This window comes from Alexandromys fortis, unplaced genomic scaffold (genome assembly GCF_014885135.2).
Source record: "Alexandromys fortis isolate MF-2015 unplaced genomic scaffold, M_Fortis_MF-2015_v1.1 scaffold_14, whole genome shotgun sequence".
Taxonomy (NCBI): Eukaryota; Metazoa; Chordata; class Mammalia; order Rodentia; family Cricetidae; genus Alexandromys; species Alexandromys fortis.
The window spans coordinates 5342275-5362699 of record NW_026067910.1 but is presented as its reverse complement, the minus strand read 5'-3'; the positions used below and the strand labels follow the sequence as shown (position 1 = coordinate 5362699).

Genomic DNA, 20425 nt, shown 5'->3' with positions numbered 1-20425 from the left:
TCCTCTTCCTCTTCCTCTTCCTCTTCCTCTTCCTCTTCCTCTTCCTCTTCCTCTTCCTCTTCCTCTTCCTCTTCTTCTTCTTCTTCTTCTTCTTCTTCTTCTTCTTCTTCTTCTTCTTCTTCTTCTTCCCTGTCTCCCAATCTTTCTTTCTCTCTTTCATCTTTCTTGGTATTAAGTCAAAGTGTGCCTCTATTCAGGACAGTTCCACTTTGTCTCTAACTACAAAGTGTCCTCCTTCAAGCCTCTTCCATATCCATCTCTCTTGCTTCTCTCTCAGATTTCTCCAGCAGCTCATTCACTTGCCTTCAGGCTCCCTACCATTCATCACAGGTGTGCATGAGACAGGTATCTCTATAGTCAACAAACAGAGGTTGAAACACACTACCAGAAATAAAGAATGGCTATTTTATTTATTTTATTGATTTTATTTTATTTTACAGGATAAAAATGAGCTCCCACAGACGTATTACTATTCAGTTCCCTACCTTTTAGGGTTGTACATGCCACAGGGTTGTACAAAAGATGTGTGATAATATGAGCAAGGTTCCCAGAGCTGTGACTGAATATAGCAGGTAGTTACCCAAAGTTTAGTTCACAGCATCAATAGCATTATATGTAACAGCAAAAGAAAATCTAATGTGCATTATCTACAAAGGTTGGTAAAAATAGTAATCAATCCATCATATATAAGTATAAAATCATCAAAAAAAACAAAAATAATGAACAAAATATTTAGATTTTATTAAGTACGGAAACACATCTTCTTCCCTCTTTTCTTGTTCTTGAAATTCTGATATTTTTTCAATGCTTGGTTACAATTTTCCAAATTAAAATTTCTAATATTCCCCCCACCACCTTTTTGAGTCAGCCAAAGTTGAAGATTTATTGTGTGAACAGGAAAATGTTTCTTGATCCAAAATATATTTTCTAATTCTTATGTCCATTGGTGTTTGGCTTGCATTCATATCTGTATGAGGATATTTGATCTTGTAGACTGGAATTATAAACAGCTGTGAGACGGCATGTCAGTTCTTGGAATTGAACTCGAGTCCTCTGGAAAAGCAGTCTATGCTCTTAACTGCTGAGCCATTTCTTTACAGTTCTTAATCAAAAATTTAATCATAAAATATGAAACATAATGTCCACTACAGAGAATTCTTTGTAGAGATTTTTATACATTGCAAAGCACCTTTTCTTTTATTCTTTAGTGCACAGTACCATTGCTAACTAGGACCCAAACTAATTTAATTTTGAAATTTAAAATCATTCATTAAACTCATTGCAATTTATCCAGGCATAGTTTACTCATTTTGTTCTTTAATAAAGCTTGGCATTTAATGATTAAGATACAGAAACATATCAATTGATAAGAAAGCAAGCCTTTTGCTTAATGGACTTTTATGTTTATTTTATACTAACATTGTAACTCTAGTCTTCACTTATATCCCAGACAAACTTCAAGGGAAAGTTTTTCATGTTCTTCTTGAATATCATATCAAATCGTTCATTCTGCTTAACTGTCAGATGATGCTTCCAGTCTCCAATGGTACCTAGTGGGATAAGCATAGGGACAGCCCATAGTGAATAAAAATAGCAAAGGTCACTTTAACAACTCAATGTCTTCTCCAACCCATGCTGGGTAACCATAAGTGCTCTGTGGAGTTTGATTCCTCACCTTTCTTTATAGAAGACAGAACAAGAAAGACACCTACACAAAACACAACAAATGCCCTGCTAGATCACTGCCCCATGTGTTAAAGAACCATTCATAACCCATTCTTTAGGAAGAAACAAAAAAACCTTCAAATATGAATACTTGAGAATTTTTGAAGTAATATACTATATGTCTAGCATAATACAAACCAACAATATTAATCAATAAAATGTAATATATACTCCAAGATTGTAGTTATATATGCTCATGTTTCAGTCTTATATTTTATCCCATTGGTCTGTATGTCTATCTTATGCCAGTACCATGTCGGGTTTATTATTATTACTCTATATGTATTTTGATATCTGGAATGAATATCCCTACAATATTATTCTTTTTGGTTATTATTTATTTAGCTATCCAAGTTTTTTTCTGACTACAAATGAATTTTAGGTTGGCCTTTTTTAAATTTTCTGAGTACTATGTTGTGGATATTTTGATCAGGATTTCATTGGATCTACATTGCTTTTGGTAAGATAGTCTTTTTCTCTATCTATATTAAATCTACCAAACCATGAACATGGAGGTTTTTCCATTTTCTAATGTCTTCCTCAAACTCTTCACAGATTTAAGCTTTTTCATAGCAGAGGTCTTTCACCTTCTTGGTTAGGTTTATTCTAGTGTATTTTATTGCCTTTGATGTGCTTGTAAGTAGGATTGTGTCCTTAATCTTTCTTTTAGCATGTTTTTTGGTGGTCTATAGAAAGGCTACATATTTCTGTAAGCTGGTTTATATCCTGGAACTCTGTTGAAATTGTTGCTTGTTTCTCCAGGGTTTTTGTTGGAATTTTAGATTCTTTTATGTATAATATCATATCATATTCAAATAGGAAAAATTTTCCTTCTTTTTTTCCTGTCTATATCTCTTTAATTTTCTTCTCTTGCCTTATTGTTTTAGCTGGTGCTTCAATCATTTTGCTAAATGCAGTGGATTGGATATAATAGCAAACAACCCTGTCTCATTCTTGGTTTTCATAAGATAGCTTTTAAGTTTTTCTTGATTTAGGATAATGTTGGCTGTTGTGGGAGGTCCTTCTGCTCCTCCAGCCAATAGCTGCTGAGATACCAGCCCATTGGGGCGTGGTCTCTCTCCCTTTAAAAAAGCTGCCACTTCCCTCCTCGCTCTCTTACTTCCTGCTCCACTTCTGGCGACTAGACTCCCTTCCTGATTGCTCAGAGGGCTGTTGTCTGGGACAGTGATCTGTAAGTTTTTTCCCCTTTAAATAAATAACCATTCTATTAATCGTAATTCCAAACTGGTGTGGGATTGTTTGTGACTTATGCCTTCGCCTTCTACATACGTAACAGTAAGAATCAAAATAAGGTCATTGGTTTAAGAGGGAGTGAGAAGAGCACATGGGAGAGGCCAGAGGGAGGGGACATGTCAAGTGTTAAAAGGAAAGAAAAAAAAGAAAGAAAAAAAAAGTTGGATAGGTAGGGAGATGGAGTAGGATCTGGGAGGAGCTGGGAAAGGGGAAGAATGCTATCAAAATAAATTGTATAGAAAAGTGAATAAAAAAAGAAAAAAAAAATTTAAAAAAGGACAAGGAAGGAGATAAGTGATACACTATTTTAATGAAAATTTCTAATAAAAAATTAAAAGAGTATTTAAGGGCCAGAAAAAATGCAATTGCATAGTTCCATAATTGGAGGGCTTTTTAAAATTATTTTGTTATTTACCTCAAATGTATATTCCGTGTGAGGAGAGAGAGAGAGAGAGAGAGAGAGAGAGAGAGAGAGAGAGAGGCATACATACAATTCAAACTTGTAAATTCCTCCATTTTCATTAAAAAATTAAAGCCAAAGACTTTCAATTAGTGATATCAAGGTTACAGAGGACAGCAGAGCTGCCATTGTTACAATTTTACAGGATACACATTTGCAACCACCATTACATCCTGTTAAAAAGGAAACAAACACTGAGTGGTGGTAGCACATGCCTTTTATCCCAGCACTCAGGAAGCAGAATCAGCCTGATTTTTGTGAGTTCAAGGACAGCCTATTCTATAACAGCTAGTTCCAGAACAGCTAGGACTGTTACATAGAAAAACCCTATCTCAAGAAAAAAAATGGAAACAATAAACATTGTATTTTCTGCTTGAACATGTGATTATACAAACTATTTCTTGCATTTGGAAGGACAGTAATTTAATATTGGTATAAGAATGGATGAGCACTGGTCTAGTTGGAGAATAAGAAGTAAAGGGATGTTACTGGGGAGAAGATAAAAAAGGAACATTTTTGCAAATCAAAAGTAACATCAGTTTCAATAAATCACTTACACATTATCTACAGCCAAAATCTATCATAATTGTCAGCAATGAATAACTTAAAGTAATCAAAATACATGTCAAGTTATGCTTTAGAACATTACATTAAATAATATAGTGAATTAAAATTTGAGCTTTGAGTTCCAAGAGTACCAGTTTAGGTGAGTTCATTTTTCTTAACAAGTGCTGACACATAATTAGGTCACAATGCCTGCATATGGTTGCTCATGCCTGTGTTTCCACCACAAGTGAGGCAGAGGCAAGACTAGGTGTCAGAGGTAATCCTCAGTTACACATAGCAAGTTCAAAACCAGCCTGAGTCACATGAATGAGACCATGAATCAAAATTGAAAAGAAAATATTAATTGTTTATATGTAAGTTTGAATCACAGATGATAGGGTGAATAAGACATGGCTGTAATTATGGCAATGAACAAAAGTGGGGTATGAGGAATGAGTAGCTAAACCTCCTGCACTTTAAAATACGGTGAAATAAACAGAAGTAAAATTAAAATTCTTGTGGACTAACCAAGTGAGTACCCTCAAATCTATTCCCAGTACTTACAAGCAAGAGGCAGGAGGAAATCAAATTCTAGGCCAGCTTGAGCTACACAATGTCTGTGATGCCAGGCTGAACCAAGTAGTACGAATTTCTTTCAAAATCAATAAATTCACCCCATTTCAAAAATATCCATAGGACAATACTCCTGACATGTCTTAAAAGAGTTGAATCATATGAGTCCTACTGGTTGATTGCTGCCAACCACTCCCTCCTCCTTTCTCTACCACTTAGAGGAAAAACAGGCATGAACAATCATATACAGGTTTTGTGTGTCAGCAGTTGTGAAAAAAGAATGACCTACCCTAAACTGATAATCTTTAAGATCACAAGTCAAAATTTTAATTTATTAAATCATTTAATGTAACATTCTAAAACATAATTTGACATATATATTTCATCCCTTATAAGGAAGGAAAACCACACATTAAATAAGTAAAACTATTGTGGTTTTTTTCTAAAATACTATTAAATTTCCTGATAAATTCTTTTAGTTCAGTGTCCATTAATATTTTTTATGTTCCCTAGGTTCCCAGTGCCTTTATAACCTGGGGAAACACATTGGAAGCACAGTACTATTGCTCCAAGGGAAGAGACTGGGGGAAGTCCCAGTACTTCCATTTTTACAAACCAGTGATTCTCACCTTTGCGCAGGAAATAGCCATTGTTTCTTGTCCCAATTTCCTTGTTTATAATATTACCATAATTTGCTCGCGGGTCAGATTTCATGTTCTGAAATGTTGATTGTCTCACAACAGCATCCACATCTTCTTCACTCAGTTCTTTCTCCAGAAAACTGCAGATTTTAAGCACTGAGCCCCTGAGGTCCTGAAAAGTCATGGGTTGAGGAATTATTAACTTTGTGATGGAGGTCTGAGTTACAGCCAAACTTATGGCATAACCATGTAGAATTCCTTCCTAGAAATCAAAGATGGCTCAACAAATGCTAAAGGAAAAATAAATTAATATGATTATTTCAATTGATACAGAAAATAATTTCAGTAAAACAGCACAAAGCAGTATAAAGTACTTCAAATACAAAAGGCTACATGTAAACACCTACACATAAAATACTTAATAGAAAACATATAAAAATTTTCAGGTGGTGTTGAGAATCACTCAAACGTTCCTACCTCTCTTTGCTACAACCTTGGGAATAAATAAAGAAAAGAGGATTGTAAACTAGAAATATACGAAACAGATCATGTGGTTTTCAGTTCAGAAAGAACAATCAAATAACAATTCCATTTACAATTGTACACTGTACAATACCAGGTGAATTTTTATACATTAATAAGGAAACCGTATCAACACTGCATCAATAACAACAAAAATCTTAGCATTAAAGTTAACAAAGGCAGTGAGTTAGCCTATTGAAACTATCCAACCATTACCAAAAGAAATACAAGAAAACAAAACAGAGAATTGTCTAATACATATGAATTGCAAAGCAATATTTTTTTAATTTGTTTTGTTTTTTTTGAGACAAGGTTTCTCTGTAGCTTTGGAGCCTGTCCTGGAACTAGCTCTTGTAGATTTGGGGGGGGGGCTGTATGTTTGTTTGTTTGTTTAGGTTGATTTTTTTTTGTTTTTTGAGGCAGGGTTTGTCTGTAGCTTTGGAGTCAGTTCTAGAACTAGATCTTGTAGACCAGGTTGGCCTCGAATTCACAGGGATCCTCCTGACTCTGCCACCTGAGTGCCAGAATTAGAGGCATGCACCACCACCTGGCCATATTTCTAGATTTTGAAAGTTTGTAAAAAAAAATTATGGAACCCAAAATGCTATATTAATACTATAAATAGAGTATATGACACAAATTCCTTTTCTGGAACTCCATGAATCATCCATCATAATTTGTATAAATGACTCTGTATTAAATTACAGTTATTTGTAACAAAATATTTGATAAAATATGTTTAGTAAAATTTTGAATATAAAATTACAACTTCCACTTTTATGAAATAAACACCAATGAACAAAAAAAGTTCAAATAGACTCTTAGAAAATATTAGTAGCTGATTTAAATATCTCATTTTCAATTCTAGATAGGTCATCAAATTAAAAATCAACATAGAAAACTCAGTTAAATTGCATCATAGATTAAAAGGTTATAACCACTATTTATGGAAAATTCTATCTATATTTATCTGAGCTCTATTAAGATAAAACACTGACCAAAACAATGTAGGAAGAAAAAGAATTATTTCACATTGGAGGTGATAGTCCATCCATCATCAAGAAAGGGCAAGAACTAAAGCAGAAATACGGAGAAATAGTCCTTACTGACTTGTTCCTCCTGACATGCTCACATGCTTTTTTTTCTTTATCTTTCTTTTATGTGGAAGGAACTTATGTGGCCCATACAAGAACTATATCATGGTTAGTAACTTACCTTCTACAAATAACTTTGTTGTGTAAGAAGCATGAAGTGACGTGAAGAAATGAAAAACTCTTTAGATAAGAATAGAATCACAGATGATATAAATACTAAAATTATATGAACAATTTTATATAACTCTGGTTATTAATTCAAGGAGACAAAAGACAAAAATAAAAATTGTCCAAAGTCGTAGACTCTGGCTGAGAATGTAGATTGGAAAGAGAACATTCGTATGGCATGTATGAGACTCGGGTTTCAATCACCAGCATAGAAACAAACAAAACCAAGATACTGAAGGCAATGTGCCAGGTAAGATAATGGGTGCAGTAAGTCCATTCACCATGGATAACAGTATGGATCTTACACAATTAAGTATAGGCCCACCATAATCCAGTGACCCCATTCCTAGCTGTATATCCAATGAACATAAAGTCAGCATTTAAATCATTATCGGAACCCAATGTTGTTGCACTCTTCTCTCTAGTCAAGACATGGAATGTGCTTAGATACTAATCAATATATAAAAGAATAAAAAAGCACTATATTTACAAAAATAGAGTATTATTTTGATGCAAAGAAAAGTAAAAATCTGTTGTTGGTAATGGACAAACCTTAAACGATCAGATTATGTGAAATCAACAAATACAAAGAAATAGAAATCACATCTCTCTCCCATGGGAAAAAAAAGTACAATAGTCATTCTGAAAGTTGAACTATAATTATTAGGAATTAGGAAAAGTCTGAGAAAAGAAAGGATAAGAATGTAAGAAATAAGACCAATGCACACCGTGTTCATAGATGACAATACCACACTGAATCTACTAACACAAACATTTAAGGGGGGGGGCTGATAATCTCTTAAAGAGGCAAGTCTATGCTGTGTATGTCAGGTTGTCTGTGTTGACACAAGAAGAAATAACAAGAGGAGACCACAGGGAGAAGAGAGCACTGAGGAAGACCAGCAGGGCCTGAACTTCAGGAACCTCCATCAACACAGAACCCAAACAGAACCCAAAAAAGGCTGTGGTATGAGGACAGCAGGGAGCATGTGATTTAAACTCAGAGACTCAGAAACAACTACCTCATCTTACCTTCTTCATATCTTCATAGCTCAGGAACATTATACTGAAATCATTTCTGTGTTCATACCAGCCTCTAATGTGATCAAACCAACGGCTTCCTACAACTGAAGGGAAAATAACTGAGTAACAAAGTCAAGGCGCTATACTTACTGAGCAACAAATGATATTCTTTCTTTGCTAGTTTAGAGTATTCTGAAGAAAAAATGAAGCCCCTACCATTGGATGTCTACAGGACTATTTCAAAGAGTTCTTTTTGTGTAACAATTACACAAGGCTCATACCAATCTACCTATTTAGGGATGCAGCAAGACAGACATTGAGAAATTCTAGGGGCAGGGGCAGGGTAGATTGTTCAGTGACTAAAGCTCTGGCTGCTCTTGCAGAGGACCAGGATTTGGTTCTCTGTACCCACAGGGTGGCTCAGAAACCACCTGTAATTTCAGTTCCTGAAAATCTGAAGCTTTCTGCTGACTTTTGACATCACTTCACGCATGTTGTATATACTTACATCTAGTAAAATGCTCACAAAACAAAATAAATAAATCTAAAACCTTTCAATAAAAAAATTCAAGTGTGTGACCTCAAAGATACCCTTCAGGGACATTTATATTTCTCCTCTCTCTGAAGGCATATGTCTTCATTTCTCATGTCCTATCTGAAGAGCAGCGTTTTCTTGCAACAACGAAATAGAAGCTGATTATAAGGTTAGCAATGTGTGAGATCCTGATTCCACACTCCACAGCCTCTTTCATTAATCAGTTTTCCTCAGTAGTGACATTAGTGATTCCAGTTTCCCAACAAGTATGGGTCCTGCAGAGCTTACATTCACCTTCAACTTTAGCTATATGACTCTTCCTATGCCATTAGATAGAAAGAACAAATAAAATACTTGTAAATCTTTTGCGGTCTAGCCAAAGTGCTTCCTAAATAAAATAGAGAGAGCATTTCAAGTTGGCAATCCTCAAATAGTCCTGATAGTGGCAGGATAATAATTGTGTATCTGGTTATTTTGGTTCAGAATTATTACTCTTTCTAAGCTTCTCCTGCCACCTCTGTCTCTTAGATACATGTTTCTACTTTGAGATGCCTTAAATGTCATCTGTGTTTTATAAACAAGTGAGAGGGAATAAATGTAGTTACCTTTTCCATCTAGAAATTTTTCCAGATAATGTTCTATGGTTTCTGTAGCTTCTAGAGTAGCCACCCAATTTGAGAAATGAAAAAATGAGATCAAAACGTCTTTTGGATTTCTATAAATATAAAGAATCTGCAGAAAAAAAATACAAAGTTGCTTTAGTAATTCTTGGTTATTCTAATAAGTTCTAAACAATTAAATGATAGCACTTGTCCAAATAAATTTTTATTTACATCTAGGTAATATTTGTGAAAATGTAGTTGGTTATCAACTTTTTGCTTCATGTTATAAAGTGAATACTTCCATTTACATAGTATTCCACACATGTGTAAGAATACAAGTCAATGTTATTTTTATTATTAAATTATTAAATTTATTAATAAATTATTAAAATACATTATTTTTAAAGTTGATAAATATGGTAAACATGTTTTCCATATAGCTTAGTGCTATAACAATTGATATTCATTAAGTTTTCTGAGATAGCTTATATATAGCCAGGGTAGCAGTGGAAATAAGTGGAAAATATAAGAATGAAATACTATGTTGCTATAAACATCAACAGTATGTACATGTAATTTAAAAAGTAATATCCTTCTACTGTTATGAATGATAATTAGTGAGCTTGTTAAGAGCATTAGACCAAAAACAAACACATTTCTAATCTTGAAACAAGGAAATATTTCTTAAATAAGGTTGTTGTTGTATTAGGTTTTTGTTTGTTTTTTGAGAAAGAAATTAAAGTTGGGTGGATAAGGAGGGGGAGAGTATCTAGAAGGACTTGAGGGAAGGGAAGAATATGTTCAAAATATATTTAAACTTAAAATTGTTTTAAGTGATAAAAATACAATTAAAATAAAATAAGTAAATGATGAATTTATATTTTAAAAAGTCAACATGTTTGATTATACTAAATTAAGAATGTTACTTATCAAATTAAACCACAAAGTTCCAAAACATGAGAAAGGCCATAAGTAGAGCAGCATGCAGAAGTGACAGAATTAATACCAGTAGGAAAATTATGCTAAAATTATAGTAAGGAAAAGGTGGACCAATGGTAGAATCTTTTCACAGGATTATCACTGGTCATGGTCAGTAATATCAAATTTTTTAATTTCATTATTGAACAGACATATGAAAATTAAGACCAGTGTGAGTCTTTATTCAATAACTGGCACATTGACAAACATTGAAGTCCAACGAGTCAAGTTACTAGAGGAAAAACAAGAATTGGTTCTTTGTAGGTTTCAGCAATAACTGATTATCCACTTTCTTCAGAAATAATCCACCTCCTCTATAAGCTGACCACCCCAGTCACTGTGGCTCTGCAATTCTATTCACAGATGAGGGTTCTAGGGAAGCTTGTGGAAGAGTACCCAAAAGACATACTCGAGAATAACCAGGGAGATGTACATCATAACACAAATACAGAAATACTTTTATTATTTAATACTTAAAGTATTTTGTCTGTTCAAAAAGCTCTATGACATACTTTAGTCTTTTTATCCTTGAGACCTTTTGGCACTAAGTAATATGGAAGGTGGGAAGCAAAGATGCGAGGTGACGGCATATTGACATAGTCTAAATTATGTATATTGTACTCAAAGAATGGTACTCTGTCCATTGTTTCGATGTTTTCAGTACTATTCCGGTGGCCATCAAAATAAATCAGGCTGAGAATCTGCTGGGCCCAGATGGTACCTGTAAAAAGAGGTAACAATCCTATTTTCAGCCTTGAGGTAGGTTTAGGTAATAAATAGCTATAGTAACTTCATTCATCTTCAAGTCTTTGATGCTTTTTTAATATTCCATGTATGCTAACAAGCAAGTATAATTTTTGTTTGATTTTTATCTGTGTTTAGTAATAACATTAGAAAAGACAAAATCAAGGGCTCTAAATTCCTTAATAGTATAATTGTTTTGTTCTGATTACTTGAGAGAGATTATTCAAATTATTCCTATAGCTTCTCTGTATTCTGTGTTCCAAGAAAAGTCTTTTTGTAGTATTTCAAACTTCTAATAGACAAATAGCTTTTGTAGATTAATGGGTATGTTCTTATACTACCACGCATGTACACCCTGTGCTAAAATCACATCAAGGCAAGCCACATTAACTTCTTGCTAACTTTTATTCAGTTTGTAGTTCTTGATCTTCATAATATATTCATCTAGGGTATAGGGTGCCCTTTAGTTGTGTGTTACAGGCATTGCTCTTCCTCCGAGACTCTCTTACAAGTTAGGTATTACAATTTTAGAAAACTTAACAAAATTGAAGCCCAACCCTAGGTCTCCACGTTCCCATGAATAAGTACATTGTAGGGAAAAAAGAGGTCAAGGTTTCCAGTTTACCTACTAATCCTTGGATTAATGATCATTAAAGTAAGATGACAACAATAAAACTATTTGGGAAATGCATATAAAAACCCAACACTTTTTCCAGTTCAAATGGATCTGGGTGTAATCAAATGCAATGGTACTAATGGTCGACCTTATTTATTAGTGACGATTCTAAATGATTTGCCAGTGTAAATTTGACTTGAACATTCACTCTTGTTATTCTGAGGATGACATGATGGTGAATTTCATGAAACAGTCCCTGAAATTTTGAAATAACCATTCTTAGGAAGATGTCACTGACTCCAGAGGTGTAACAATCGGAGTGTCTGACATCTTGCATGAGCCATCACAATCATAATCATTGTCCTATCCTTCATCCAGGACTTTTAGGAGCAATTGACAATACTTTGGAAAATACCAGATTATTTAAGGCACCAAACCAAAGGTGTGATATGATGAAGAGGCTTGATTTATCATTTTCTCTTATTGCCATGACAAGGATAGGTTGCCAGTATGGACCACAGCCAGGATACAGTTCATGCTGAGGTGTATAAATGTACATCTAGAAACATATTGGTCCCAGGTTCTCAAAAGGAAGAAGTTCCTAAAATATTTCTGTAAGACCTTGGTGTAATTATACACTAGAAAAATAAAACAAATTTCCAAATACTTACTTTTGTCTCACAAGAAAAAATACCTAAGGAGATTTCAGAGCACTAGGATAGGTGAAGATTGATGGAAAATGACCCTCTGAAAGAAAGTCATGCTTTCTCTTGGCTGTACCATGAGTGTAAAACAGAACAAAAACAAAATCCTATTATTTCTGACCAAAGTCTCTTTAACTATACACCAATATTTATAAAAATGCAACAGTTTAACATGTTAGTGTGTACAAAGACAGCGTATTTTTCAGATCTTGACAAGTCCTTGAGTTTAAGATCTACAGTAAACTGAAATGGTTATTCCTAGAGTCATGAAGTTCTGCGATACATATAAACATTCCAGAATAGAAAGCAAGGCAGAAAGTATACAATGAAATTAATTTTGAAGTGATATTTTTATCTTTGCATACTTTCACATGTGCCTATGTGTGTTTCTGGTGTATATCTAGTGAATGTGTGTGTGGTACACATGTGAATATGGTGGACAAGTGTGTGTGAGAGAAAAATTTGTACGTGTACTCGCTTGTATGTAAGTGCAGCCTGGTGTATGTGTAGTGTTATGAATACAGTTGCCTTTAGTCCTGGTTGAAAAATGTTCATTTTCTAAGTATGTGGTCCAGCTGGATTCTGCGGATTCTCCTGTCTCTGTCTGCCACCTCACCACAGGAAGCTCAAGATTACAGACACACATTACCATATCTGGCCTATAAGGGTTTAAGTGATCCCATCTCAGGTTTTCATCTTTCAAGGCCAAGACACGCTCTTCACTCAATAGCCATCACCTCAGCCTTGAAAAGGTTTTCTGTCCACACCATGTACAATCCCATTGTCTGTAGTGTTTGGCATTAGCCATACATGAACTAGTTTTTAAAAAGGCATGTGAAATTTTAAGGACAGATTTATTTCTTAAATTGTATCAACCACAGTAAAAACACAAACAAAATCTCCAAGTGTTGATTCTGGTCACTCATTTGTCACCATTGAAAGAGAATTTTCCTGTCCCCAGCAGAATATCACTGCTCCAGCACTGATGGATTTCATACCTCAAGAAAACGTGTGTGTGTGTGTGTGTGTGTGTGTGTGTGTGTGTGTGTGTTTGCACACATGCATACTGGTGAGTGTAAGAACTTCTTTTCTCAGTAATTTATCTATTTTATTTTATGTGCACTGGTGTTTTGTCTCTATATATGTCTGTGTGAGGATGTCACATCTTGGAGTTACAGACAGTTGTTAGCTGCCATGTAGGTGCTGGGAGCTAAACCTGGGTCTTCTGGAAGAACACTCTTAAATTGTACTAAGTAGATCTCAGTTCCTATAGAATACTTTTAAAGCAAGCGATATGTGGTTTAAAATTTATTCTAAACAATGAAGCATTTGCAAATTTGCATTCAGGAGAAATTATTTCAGATGACCTGATCCATGTCCAACAGACCAAACAGGTCAGCGCTCACCAGTGTGTGCTGCTTGCTCTATTTGCACATCTCATTATCACAACATTCCTGCTTTCTACCAGAGTACACACTATATTCTCTGATAGTGGCTTTTTCTCCTACAGATTGGGATTTTATTTAGATTTTATCTGATCATAAATTGTTATGTAAATATAGGTTTTATTCTTGTGGAGAGTAAACAGGAGCCATGTTTCCACACATAATTGTAAACCAAAGAAGACATTAAGAGCACATGCCCACTCCTGGCACTTACCAGATTTTGGATAGGTTACTAAGAAGACATCATCATCTCTAATTTCAAAATCTTCCATCATTTCTAAATGTTCAACATCTGTAATCAATTTCTCAAAATTATATCCTTTAAAGTTAAGCAAATATTCATCTGTGTTATCCATAATTATTCACCTAGAGGTAAATACATAAAAAATTCTGTAGGTCAAGTATTATACAATATTGAATAACAATTGCTGGGAGGTTAATATGAGCCAAGCACCATTTAGATACATTATATATATAAATATTTACTGTGAAAAATAAATTACATAAGTTATCTAAATTTCATAATACTTTAATGTTGCTTTATTTTTCAAATCACCTCATTAAATATGAGGAAAAGAAGAGTTAGTACATTTTTCTTTAATTCCATGTAGATTATCGAGATTGTCACAATTCTAAGCATACAGATGAAAAATGGGGCTACAGAGAGGTCAACTAAATTATTCAAGGTTGCCCAGCTAGCCACCCTCAGAAGATTTCATAACAAAGAGTTGGGCACAGAGGACATACAGATAATCTAGAACACTTTGCATTTTTTTCCTGCATGTTTTCATCCTCATAAAAATAAGAAACTCTCCAAGGTGGATTTTTTTGTATTTGATATAAGGTTTAGATAACCTGCTCTCTCCAAACAAGGCTTCTGTAACTTATCTGCTGAGCTGCTCTTGAAATGAGCAGCACCAATATCAGAGCTTCTGAAAGTAACTCATAGCTACAGTAACTTACATTTATAGTTATAGTAACTTATAGTTCCAAGGTCTCCTAAGAAACTTTTCATAATTTTAATTTCCAAACAAAAAAAATCTAACATCAGAACTGCAATTTAATCTAAATAATAAATGAATTAGAAATATAAATCAAACAATCTCAAGATAATTATGTCCTTGCCAAAGTTTGATCAAGCCAAATATTGCCACTGGGTCTGACAAAGAACTCTCTATTTGAAGATTAAAGTGACCAGAGAATGTTCACAGTTCTCATAGTACTTAGCACTAGTATGCATCGAGAATTGTTTATTTTTAAAAATTCTGCCTCTGAGAAGTTCAATTTGATAAAATTTGAAAATATAGCGTTGACTAAATTGCATGTCAATAATCCACACTTAATTCAGTATGTAGATGATTTGAGTGAGGCAAGCACTTTCTATATAGTTCTAAGAACTATATAGCAACTGGTCCAGAACTCAGTGTGTAGACCAGGCTAGTGTCAATGTGCATGGATGATATTGGCTGTGATGGAATTACATCCATGCAACATGCATGACTAATTTCTTTACAGACATCTATCAGGTAGATAACCATTAAAAAAGAATCACCTAGAAGGCTTATTACTGTGAACCACAACTTAAGATGTCTAATTGGGAAACTTCTGCCTTGCAGGTTCTTTCCCTAACAACTCAAGTCCAACCATCCTCACCATAGAGTGCTGGACATGAAAAGGTTGAGCTGAAGGAACACACACACATACACACACAGGAATTTTAGTGGAGGTAAATGGCACTGGTATTAAAAAAGACAGCTTAAATTTATCCTTGGCAGTATGCTGAAAGAACTAAACAGCACATAATAGTAATCAGTGGAGAGTCCATTCATAGAGAATATTGCTGGAGTGAAGAGGAGACTAAAGAGAGTCTACCACATCTCACCTGAAACCCACAGTACTTCCACATACTGTCTATACAGTCACTACATGCTCCAACCCGACTGTCCTGGGTAGGTGTGTTAGAATGCCTCTGAAAGCACACTGGATGAAATTTCCGTTTGCTCATAATTGTATTCAGTCACACAGCTGGGCTATCTTTTAAAAGAAAGAGAAGGAGGGGAGGCAGTAGAGACAGGAGAAAAGAGGAAGAAAACGAGAGAGAGAATTTCCTTCTCTAAAACAAGGAAAGAGGGTCTAACGAAAGTTCCTTTTGGAAATAGACATCGGAGGTTTTTACTGACAGCAGGAAAAATGATCATATGGAGAAAGCAAGTGTATGTCTCCTTCATATTTTTTTTGCAGTGAAGCTCACGAAAAGAAGAAAAACAAATTAATGAGAAAAAATATTGAGACAAGGTCTCTTTATGTAACCCTGGCTGGCCTGGAACTCACTATATAGACCAGGCTCATCTCCAGTTAGCAGAGATCTACCTTCTTCTGCCTCCAGAGTGCTGCGATTAAAGTCATGCAAATTCATGTCTAGACTATAAGAAGAGAATTGTACATGTATTATGCCGAAGACAGGGAAAGCCTTGGTATTGTCTAAATCTATCCTTTTCTACTCACAGTTTGCAGATCAACGGAAGAAGCAAAACCAGTTCTGATGGAATGTTAAGAAATGCAGGAGTTGATGGCTCTTGAGGTGTAAATATTCCCTGCCACGGTTTTCTTGACCAATTAGAAGCGTTCTGGGAATAGTAAAGTGAACTAGGTTCAGATATGTTGGGTAAGACTGTGCTGGAAGTAAGAAACCAGAAGCTTTTGGAGCATGAAATAAGTTAAACATTAGGAGATTATAGTTAAACATTATAGAGATCTGGAAGATAAATTTTACATTTACTTAGTTATAAGGATTTTTTTATGTAAAGAGCAAGTTATATTTGACACCTATAGCTACAACTTACTTGGATAAATTCTGGAAATGATGATAACCAAATCCTTTTAAGGGTATCTGAGTAGCTAGTTTTAATTTTTTTTTTTTTTTTTTTTTTTTTTTTTGTTTTTCGAGACAGGGTTTCTCTATGGTTTTGGAGCCTGTCCTGGAACTAGGATAGTTTCAATTTTTCAGGGAATTGTTGCTCTTTTCTTTATCCCAGTTTGTCCTGGTTAAAGATTTTTTTTTTTTTTGGTTTTGGTTTTGGTTTTTGTCAACTTGACACAAGCTAGGGCATCTGTGAATAGGGAACCTCACTTGAGGTTTCATCAAATCTCCCTGTAGGGGAGACTGTGGAGCATTTTCTCAATAGTGATTGTTGTAAGGAGCTGAGCCCACTGTGGGTGGTACCATCCTGGATGAATTGTACAGGGCTGCTCAAACACACACACACACACACACACACACACACACACACACACTAAGCAAGGCATGGAGTGTAAGCCATAAGCAGCAATCCTCCATAGTGTCTACTTGAGGTCCTGCTTCCAAGTTTTTGCCTTGATTTCTTGCCCAAACTTTCCTTTACAATGGGGTATAAGCTGTAAAATAAAATAAACTTTTTCCTGTCCAAGTCACTTTTGGTCCTGATTTTATCACAGCAATAGAAAGAAAATTAAGTCACCATCTATGCTGGTTATGGCTAGTTTTATGTCAAATTCTCACAAATTAGAGTTATCTAAAAGGAGGGCACCTCAATTGAGAAAATGTCTGTAAGAGGTCAGGCTATAAAGCATTTTCTTAATTAGTGGTTTATGGGGTGACCATTGTGAGTTGGGCCATCTCTAGGTGGGTGGTCCTGTGTTCTGTAAGACAGCAGGCTGAGCAAGTCATGGAAAGCAACCTAATAAGCCACACTACCCCAAGACCTTTGCATCAAATCCTGCCTCCAGATCCTGTCCTGTAGTTTCTGTCCTGACTTCCTTCAGTGATGAGCAGTGATGTGGAAGTGCAAGCTTCCCAACACGCTTTTGGTTATGGTGTTTCATCAACAGCAGCAGTAGCCCTAAGACACCATCCTATTGCTAATTGCACCTACTCAATTACTTCCACCAACACAAAAACAGATCAAACCAATGAAGGTTCCAGTCATTTTGTAAAAATCATTTCATATATTAATTTATTTTCCAATGCCTTTAGAGGAACCTTCTTAGTGATTTCCTTGTAACCCTGCTCCTCTTCTTAGATGTAGATATTACCTGCCTTTGGCTTTCTTCAATAATGGGTTTTTGTTCAAGGCCTGTTTTCAGTATCTTCTCTCATGTCTTTGCCCATTTTTCAGTCTTCTGTTTCCCACATTCACTGCTGTTAGGTAATGATTCTCAGGTTCCCACAAAACACAGACTTTGGCCCCAGGAGAGATTCTTAAACTGTTCAATGCACAAATCTTTCCTGGTGAGATAATAAAACATAATCTAAGGGTAATTCAAGCTTCTAAACATTGAATTTGTCCCATTGTACATAATGCTTTAAACTGAGGAAATATTTGTAAAATAATCCAGGTTATGAAGGAAGCAGTGTACTAAATATGGATATCAATGGGATAAAACTACTTACTAAAATGAACAGTTAAACCAAGACCTTCTGGTTGTGTTAATATGAACTGTCTTTGAACTAGACACTTTCAGGGTCTTAGAAGATATATATATCTCATGAACATAGAAGGGATAGGAGAAAGGGAAACAGGACACTTGTAACAAATGCAAACAATCTATGACATAATGATTAATAGAAGGTACAACAAATTCCCTCTTTCACTAATAAAACTTTTATTAAAGTTTGAAAATATAGAGATTAATAGATTTAACCCAATCCATGAGAATTTTTTTGCAATAAACACAGAAAAAATAAAAAACTGAAATTTATTGTTTATGAAGAATTTTTTCAGATGAGTAAGAAAAGCAACCAAATCCATAGGAAAGGGGATCAAAATTGTGACTAGATAAACACAAAATAAATTCCAGTGAGTGTTAAGATTTATGCTGTTCTTTCTCTTTAATAATCATGGGAATACAAAACACATCATGGACTGATTCTATAACTTGATTATTGTGAATAGGGCATCAGACACATGGATATACCCATATCCCTCTGACAAGGTCTCTGAACCCAGGCTATATACTCAAGAGGATGGCTGAGTCAATGGCCATTTTAGTTTTGTCAAGGGCCATGAGAGGTATAGCAGTGTTCAGCAGGTCGACCTACCAGATGAACGGTTCTCTGGTAAGAAGCCCCACCTGGCAGGGCCATGGAGTTACTGGCTGTGGAAATCAGTTGCTTCTGTCTAAAGATTTCTCTCATGAGTCACTTTATTTCTTCCCTAAGAATAGCTTTAGGCATTTCCCATTTCCTGTGATGTGTGTGTGTGTGTGTGTGTGTGTGTATCTGTGGGTAGTCTGAAAGATGACTTTTCATTTGACTGTATAATTCTGATATATAGATTTTTATTGGATACCTTGAATTCTCCCACAGCTGACTTTGGACAGGGAAACCTCAGTTTACCCCTGTTCTACTATTTACCAATAGAGATACAGAAAAAAAGCTTTGGATTACTTAACCAACTCTAAAGAAAGGAATTTCTTCTAACTCAGATCTCAGTGGGAACAACTGTCCCAAGTGTAGTCGGATGATCTAACCCATGTCTAATATCCTTATTGCCACTTGAGTGTGGCTTACCGGGACAAGTCTAACAGGCATCCATCTCAGAGATAAGGAGCGGCAGGGCTGCTTCCCACCACCCAGCTAGCTTTACCCGAAATAATTAGATGGAAACTGTATTCTTTTAAACACTGCCTGGCCCATTAGTTATAACCTCTTATTGGCTAGCTCTTACATATTGATCTAACCCATTTCTAATATCCCTGTAACACCATGAGGTGTCTTACCAGGGAAGATCTCAACCTGTGTCTGTGTCCGGTGGGAGAATCATGGCAACTGACTGAATCTGCTTCTTTCTCCCAGCATTCTGTTCTGTTTACTCTGCTTACCTAATTTTCTGTCCTATTAAAGGCCAAACAGTTTCTTTATTAAGTAACCAATGAAAACATCAAATAGACAGATGACCCTCGTCCATCACTGATGTTTGGCACAGAGACTGAAAGTATCTCTGGGTTTGACACTACACAGCCATAGTTTTTCCCTTCGACAAAGAAGTCAAAACTGTACAATAGAAAAAAATAAAGCATCTTCAACAAATGGTGCTGGTATAACTGAATGTTGGCATATACAAGAATGCAATAGATCCATATCTATCACCATGAACAAAACTCAAGTCCAAATGGGTCAAAGACCACAACATAAATCCGGCCACACTAAAGCTCATATAAGAGAAAGTGGGAAGTAGCCTTGATCACATAGGCACAGGAGACCACTTCCTAAATATAACACTAATAGCACAGACACTGAGAGCAACTATTAACAGTCAATAAGACAAAAGAGCTGCCTAGAGGATGTCCCCAGTTAGTCCCTTGGGAAGCTGAGGATAGGGAACCTGAAATGACCCTATCCTATAGCAATACTGATGAATATCTTCCATATCACCATAGAACCTTCATCTGGTGATGGATAGAGATAGAGACAGAGACCCACACTGGAGCACTGGACTGAGCTCCCAAGGTCCCAATGAGGAGCGGATGGAGGGAGAACATGAGCAAGGATGTCAGGACCACTGATCTATTGGGAGCTCACCAAGGCCAGCTGGACTGGGACTGAAAAAGCATGGGATAAAACCGGACTCTCTGATCATGGCGAACAATGAGGGCTGAAGAGAAGCCAAGGACAATGGCACGGGGTTTTGATCCTACTTCATGTTCCGGCTTGGTGGGAGCCTAGCCAGTTTGGATGTTCACCTTCCTAGACATGGACAGAGGGGGGAGGACCTTGGACTTTCCACAAAGCAGGGAACCCTGACTGCTCTTTGGACT

The 20425-nt window shown here is 35.7% G+C and overlaps 1 protein-coding gene across 1 annotated transcript; it reads right to left on the bottom strand.

Annotated features, from left to right (window-relative positions):
• Window positions 1-391: 391 nt before the first annotated feature.
• LOC126499023 (amine sulfotransferase-like) lies at window positions 392-19487 on the bottom strand. Its single transcript, XM_050138008.1, has 9 exons — window positions 19388-19487; window positions 17702-17894; window positions 16136-16257; window positions 13845-13996; window positions 10634-10842; window positions 9147-9273; window positions 8016-8110; window positions 5188-5371; window positions 392-1550 (listed from the first exon to the last, which is right to left on the bottom strand). Exons 4-9 carry the CDS (start codon window positions 13984-13986, stop codon window positions 1429-1431), a joined length of 879 nt encoding a protein of 292 aa, XP_049993965.1. The 5' UTR covers window positions 13987-13996; window positions 16136-16257; window positions 17702-17894; window positions 19388-19487; the 3' UTR covers window positions 392-1428.
• Between the last annotated feature and the right edge of the window lie 938 nt (window positions 19488-20425).